This window comes from Epinephelus lanceolatus, chromosome 20 (genome assembly GCF_041903045.1).
Source record: "Epinephelus lanceolatus isolate andai-2023 chromosome 20, ASM4190304v1, whole genome shotgun sequence".
NCBI lineage: Eukaryota > Metazoa > Chordata > Actinopteri > Perciformes > Serranidae > Epinephelus > Epinephelus lanceolatus.
This window is the reverse complement of record NC_135753.1, coordinates 20,644,749-20,651,802: the sequence shown is the minus strand read 5'-3', so window position 1 is coordinate 20,651,802 and position 7,054 is coordinate 20,644,749. Positions and strand designations below refer to the sequence as shown.

The window sequence follows — 7,054 nt, the reverse complement described above, 5'->3', positions numbered from 1 at the left end:
GTGGTCGTATTGTGTCTCTTTGTAGTTTTCTCTTTGTGGTTATTTTGCATTTTCTTATCACCATCATGAGTCTCTAAATGTCTTGTTGCAGCTGTTTTGCATCTCTTTCTGTTTTTGTCTCTTTATAGTAGTTTTAAGCCTCTTTGTGATCATTTTGAGTCTCTTCTTGGTTGGTACGTGTCTCTTTGAGTGACATTTTACAGGTGAAGGCCAGAGGGTGTCCTTGCCACTTCGGGTTCGAGGGCCCGTGCCCAATAGTCCAGTTTAATAATCTTCAGACATATTTTAAAAGTGGACCTAAAGCAAATCATGAAGGTAATAAAATATTCTCTATGTTGTCTGAACACTGCTGAATATGGACTTAATGCTGATACCTTGGACACACAAATCAAACGTCAACAAGTGGAAAAAAAGACACTATTTATTAATGAAATGTCAGTTTTACCACAGCAGGAAAAATAAAGCCCTGTAATCACCAGTGTATTTGGCAGTTACAATGAATGACATTGTTCCATTACGCTCTCTTATTACAAACAAGTTGCAGCCACAAAAACCAGTGAATCAACCTCATGTAGGTGTAATTACAAATAACTTCATTCTGCTGACTGTGTTTTGTATTAAACAGAATAAAGAAAATGTCCTATTTAACTCGCTTTAGGTTCTGAACCTGAATGATTTTCAAATTCAGATCACATGTAAGACGTAACCAAATATTACTAGAAGGCTGCCATGTTTCAATTGTACAATGTATTTCTACTGTATGTTACAAACCTTCATAATCAACAAAACTATCCTTCATTTCCATTCAAGCCTTAAAATATTAAATATTTGGTTCTACATCTTTTAGAACATTATTTTACAATTCATTTGGTCAACAACTTGTAGGCTACAGTGGAAACAATGAGTCAGTAAAATCTCCTTTGTATCAAAAATATTACAGCTTCACCAAAGTCCTGCACAGAAAATACCACAAAGTTTCACTTGTTTATATTCAAAATCAACCCTGTCCAAGAAAACCTCATTTAATTAAGAGCTTACTCTTCTGTCGTATGGCTGAACACAGCATCAAAAGTCACTGAGCCAGTCTGATTCTCAGAAATTTACCAAAACACCCAGAAAACACAAAGTCATTTACAGTGTTTTCTGCAGCTACACATTTTAAACCTTCAGTAGTTTCCTCACTCTTTGTAAACTACAATCTAAACATGATTCTTTTCCTAAACTATCTGTACATTATTGTGAAGGACGTTTGGATTGTCGGATGAAAAGCAACATTTTTATTTACTGTTATAATTCCCTCCAACTTTTATGATTAAATAGTCTCATGAAAATTACACAACGCCACAGCGCTACTTGTTTGACAAACACGTTAAAGTAATCATTAACTTCCCTCACTTAAAGGGACAGTTCACCCCAAAATCAAAAATGCATATTTTTCCTCTTACCTGTAGTGCTACTTATCAGTCGAGATTATTTTGGTGTGAGTTCCTGAGTGTTGGAGATATCAGCCATAGAGATGTCTGCCTTCTCATGAATATAATGGAACTAGATGGCACTCTGCTTGTGGTGCTCAAAGTGCCAAAAAAAATTACATTTGAAAAACTCAACAGCAATGTCTCTTTCCAGAAATCATGACCCGGTTACTCAAGATAATCCACAGACCTTGTTGTGAGCAGTTTCGTGTAGGAACTATTTTCTTTCTATCAAACTACACCCGTCAAGTGTATCACTGCACAGAAGGAAGCGTGCATCTACTCATAGATGAGAGACTCGTGTGCATAAACACTCCGCATACTTTGAGCACCATAAGCTGAGGGCCATCTAGTTCCATTATATTCAAAAGAAGGCAGACATCTCTACAGCTGATATCTCCAACACAACTCACACCAAAACAATCTAGATTAATAAATAGAGCTACAGATAAGAGGAAACATATGTATTTTTGATTCTGGGGTGAACTGTCCCTTTAACTGACATTAGTGCAACTGTTTAGCTATTTAAAAAAACAAATGTCTAAGAAGCTAAATACACAAAAATGTTAAAAAAAAAATACCTAGGAGACTTATACTTTGCCTATTTATTTAGCAGCGCTACTGTTCTATTTAAACATAGATTATAACCATATGATTTCTGTGTTTATAACAATCTGAGAACTACATATAGGGAGCTGCGTTATAAACCCTGAAGCGAGACGAAACAAATGAACCAAGTAAACATAAATCAGGATATAAATAGCTGAGCCCAATTTGCAACATATTCAAGAACAATTACCATAACCAACACAAAAAATCTAAGTCTAATAGTGCAGTCAAACATTTTTCTCCAACAAATCTTAATAATAATTTACCATCAAATTAGTGCTTTCATAGTCTTACCCACAGTTTTGACAATGCAGAGATCAGAAGAAAAGGATAAAACAGACAAACTGAAATTGTTTTGATGATACAAAAATGGAACTGATATGATGAAAGACTCCTGTTATGACAAACTATATTGAAAATATTAAGATAATATGCCTTAACATCATGCCTTACACTTATATAAGACTAATATTCCCTCAGTATTGAATGTAGTTTCCATTAAGTCATTGAATAACGGAGCCCTTACATTTGAACCTTTGCAATGACTAGCTGAGCACTTGCCGGAGTATCGGTACAAAAGTCAACACAATTTAACAAACTAAAAGAATTGCATTGTCACACAGTAAGGCATGAAACAACCCACAGCTTACATTTACACCTTTTAGGTTTTTACTGCAGCCTAATGAGCAAATAATAGAAAACAAATAAATATAGCTGCTGCTTTACTTGACTGTCACTGATCCTAAATCGAACTGCACTACATCATTTAAGTATCACACCGCCACCAATGTGGGATAGACAGACCTAAATGTCTGCTAACAATCTAAGAACAGTTAAATCTAATGTCTGTTACAATCACAAACTGTCACTTAAACTGATCATGTAAAAATAATCAACGGCCTGTGGTTGCAGAAATAATACTGAGCTGAACGGGAGCGAGCATGACCAGCTTCGACAGAAATTTTTGTCTCTACATGAAAAACTTTGGTCTGCAACTCTGACTGAAAAAACTCCTGCATTTTCTTCAAAAACTATTTGAAACAAATGGCACAAACATTTTCCTTCTACAACAGACGTCACGTTTAAGCTTCTCTGTTGGTATCTGTTTGCAGATACGTTAAAGGTTCCAGAAAGAACTGCATGTCACTGTATTCTCTTTACAGTCTCTGAAGCAAATGTACACAAAGTGCAAGTAGGTTCTTCAGAACTCCTGTGGATCAAGCCATTTGCTTCCCTGTCGTTCTCACCTGCACTGAAAACTGGAGACAGAAAGAGCTGTCTAATGTCCTCTGCTCCTCAGACCCCACAATCATTGGTTCTGTCTTGCAGTTTGCGGGTGAGGATGAGGACAGTGGAGAGGGAGGCGACAGACATGTGGAAGATCAGCTGCCACACGTTTCTCAGGCCGAGCAGATAGAGGTTGCATAGGACAATCACACTCAGGAGAGTGAAGGACTTGGGTTTCTTCAGGGACGAGTGGAACAGGTAGAGGTGGCACTGTGGACACAGAGAGGACATTCACAGTGTCAGAGAGGGATTGACACAGGTGGGATTCAGCTTGCAGTGTAAATGTGGACAACTTTTACCTGAAGCACACAGCAGACAAACGCCAGAAAAAATGCCACAACATTCCAAACACTTTCGTAATCATCCTGTGGACAGAAAAGACAAATCACATTTATTTCAGATTATACTAACAGGGATATTGCATATTAATGAACACTGCTGTAAATATGCCAGATTTAGCCAACAGGCTACTTTTCATCTGTACTCCCTGGCCAGATGTTGAATATAAAACGTAATTTATGACATATCAACTTGCCTGACTCCTTTATAGATTTATTTGAGTCTGGGGAATTTGACTCCCTGTATTAAATCTGAGGTTACAAGTCTTGGCGTGATCCTTGATTCAGATCTAAGCTTAAAGTCCCACATTAACAAGGTGACGAAAGCATCATGTTTCCACCTCAGAAACATAGCTAAGGTACGACCATTTCTAAATGAGAAAGATGCAGAGAAACTGATCCATGCCTTTATTTTAAACGCAATTTATACTTGTCTCCCAAAAAACACCACTGAGAGACTTCAGCTCATTCAAAACTCTGCAGCTTGGCTATTAACCAGAACCAAGAGGAGAGAGCACATCAGGCCAGTCTTAGCTGCTCTTCACTGACTTCCTGTTACATTTAGAGTTGATTTTAAAGTCCTTTTTCTTGTATACAAAGCCCTACATGGACTCAGACCCAGCTACATTGCTAACTCCCTTGTTAACTATTTGCCTCCAAGAACACTGTGATCATCTGCTGCTGGGTTATTGGACGTTCCCAGCAACAGCCGGAAGAAGATCAGGGATGAGGCCATTGTCAGTTACGCTAGCTCGCTAAATATCTTTATAAGAAAGCTAAAAACGTATCTGTTCACTTTAGCCTTTAACTAGCTCTGACTTCCTGATACAGGTCTGACACTCTTTCTTTTTCTACGCTTCACGCTGCTGCAACTCTTTTAAAATCTTATTTATTTTATATTTTATAGTAATCTGTGATAGGATTTTGGCACTGGCCATACCTGGAATGTGTTCTCTATGAGGTGCACACCACGGATTATGTTCAAAGATGCACACATGATATTTAGGACCAGAGAGAGGATGCCTGGTGCTGTCACTGGTTCCAGTCTTACATTCTGACCTGTTGAACAAAATAAATAAATAGTGTAAAATAATAAAACACATAGAAAACATTGAGAACCCTCCTCATTTCTGCATTACAGAAACATGACATAATAAACCACTGTGCTGTTTGTGCTATATTGTAGTCATATGATCAGCAGTCTTACCAGATCCAGGACCTTGCTCCATGTGCCCATTGGCAGTGCCGTTAGTGAGCTCCACTTCCTCCAAGTTAATGACTTGAGGTGGATGGATCCTCAGATCCCCCTGGACCTCCGCCAGGGTCACCTCCAGGGCCGGACCACCGCTCTGGTTGTACTGCTGCTTCAGCTTCTGGATGGTGCTGTCTGTTAATAGGCAGCAATGAAACATAAAGACAAATCAATGTATTTATTTTTAGTTTAAAGCATCACAACACAGTCATTCAACACATCAGATTTTAAGTCAAACAGAAAAAAAAACCTTTGCAACCCCAAAATATCAACAGCAAATCTGGATGACAATATTTCTCTTCCTACACACCAAATTCCAAAAATGGATACGGTCTGGCTGCCAAGGCAACAACAGTGCTATTGAAGCATGCTGTGAACTCCCAGCGCAGATCTTCCAGGAAGCAGAAGGCCTTAGCAACAGGGAGGCTGCAGTGGCACACGGTCATGTAGGATACACCCTCTGAAGAGACGAAGCTGAACAGGTGAGAGGAGAAAAGGTGTTTAGTAAACAAACAGCCTGACGCAGCGTGGCATGGATGCCCCTGTGACCAAGTGGACAACATCCTGTCTGTCTTCAGCATCACAAACTCAAACACACACAGAGTCGCTCTACACTGTGTATTATCATTTTTGCCATTACAGAAAGTCTGCTGCTGTTTTTTTTCGCCTGAGCCCTTACTATATGTTGAGCTCCTGGCCCTTGACGGTCCCTCTGTCAGGGAAACGGGCCAGTGCCTTGCTGATGGTCCTGAGCTGCTGCTTCCTCTCCTGGAGCTCTCGGTTGTGTTCAAAGTCTGTGGAGGCCGACAGAGGGAGTCCATCCCTCACTCGAACCACAAAGGCGAACAGGATCAGAGACATGATCCACTCGGTCCATGGAGAACACACTGCCTGCATGAGGCACAGAGAAACATCAGATCATCAGCACTGCTATGTAGGGCTGCAACCGGGGTGTAACTTTTCTGTCTACTAACCAAATGTTCAAATTTCACCAGCCACTTATATAATTAAACAGAATTTGGCAAGCAGATGGTGCTAATTTTGTACCTTTTGTAAATAACTTTCATAATCTGACAATGATTTTCTTGAATAATCAATACATTTTGGACTATTAAATGTCAGCAAATGGTCAAAAATGTGCGTCACAAGACCATTAAGCACATAATGACATCTCCAAATGTCTTGTTTTGTTCGAGCAACAGTGCTTTCTGTTTACTATTACAAAAGACAAATATTTACAACAGAAAATTGACTTTTTGTCGCTTAAAACGGTATATATGATAATGAAAATAGTTGCAGATTAATCCACTGACCACTGACTTACTGTGTCATTTAACTGACAAATCATTGCAACTCTATATTACAGTATAACACACAGAGTTGCCATATTATTAGGCACTTAGCTGATACTATTATAACTTAAAACAGCCCTGAAATACATCCTGCCTTCATTAAGGATGTAACTGAAAATTAAGGCAACTTTATGGTCATTTTAAAGGACTGTTTTTTGTTTAATTAATGAGTTAAAAGGGGTGCCTATTGTAAGCGCAAGTCAAACCAGCAGCACTACAAACTACAGACTCCACAATGATCACAAAGTTTAGATACCTTCTACTAATATCAAACTTTAGTTTTGACTACAACTGAACTTGAGCACCTTCATGAGGACTGCAGGACTACTGTGTTGTTTGTAGACCGCATTTAGCAGGTGTATATATTGACTAACAATTAAGTGTATTATTAGTTAACTGCGTAGGTTTGAAAATTGTGAAGTCTTGTGTAATTTTGCTCTGCTTTTAAAACAATGAGATATCAGTCTATGTTTAATTATATACGTGTTGTAACACCTTACCTCATTATCGTGGGTTTCATGCTGCACCTAGTTAGTTAGCTACTGGATGTTAGCTGACTACAGCATCATAATAAGGAAATACACCACCAGCAGAGAGCCAGCGCCAGGTTCAGATACTCCTCACGAGTGCAATCGCATACTTTCAGTTACTAACGATTATTACAGACATCCTGATTAACCTGTTTTAACATATGCGTGAGAAGTTGCATTAGCCAACGAGCTAACTTGAAATCTTCTTCCGGAT

At 38.8% G+C, this 7,054-nt stretch overlaps 1 protein-coding gene across 1 annotated transcript; it reads right to left on the bottom strand.

The window, feature by feature from the left end:
* Positions 1 to 403: 403 nt before the first annotated feature.
* sec22c (SEC22 homolog C, vesicle trafficking protein) lies at positions 404 to 7,054 on the bottom strand. Its single transcript, XM_033638161.2, has 7 exons — positions 6,811 to 7,054; positions 5,638 to 5,849; positions 5,269 to 5,432; positions 4,914 to 5,093; positions 4,647 to 4,765; positions 3,668 to 3,733; positions 404 to 3,578 (listed from the first exon to the last, which is right to left on the bottom strand). Exons 2-7 carry the CDS (start codon positions 5,817 to 5,819, stop codon positions 3,378 to 3,380), a joined length of 912 nt encoding a protein of 303 aa, XP_033494052.1. The 5' UTR covers positions 5,820 to 5,849; positions 6,811 to 7,054; the 3' UTR covers positions 404 to 3,377.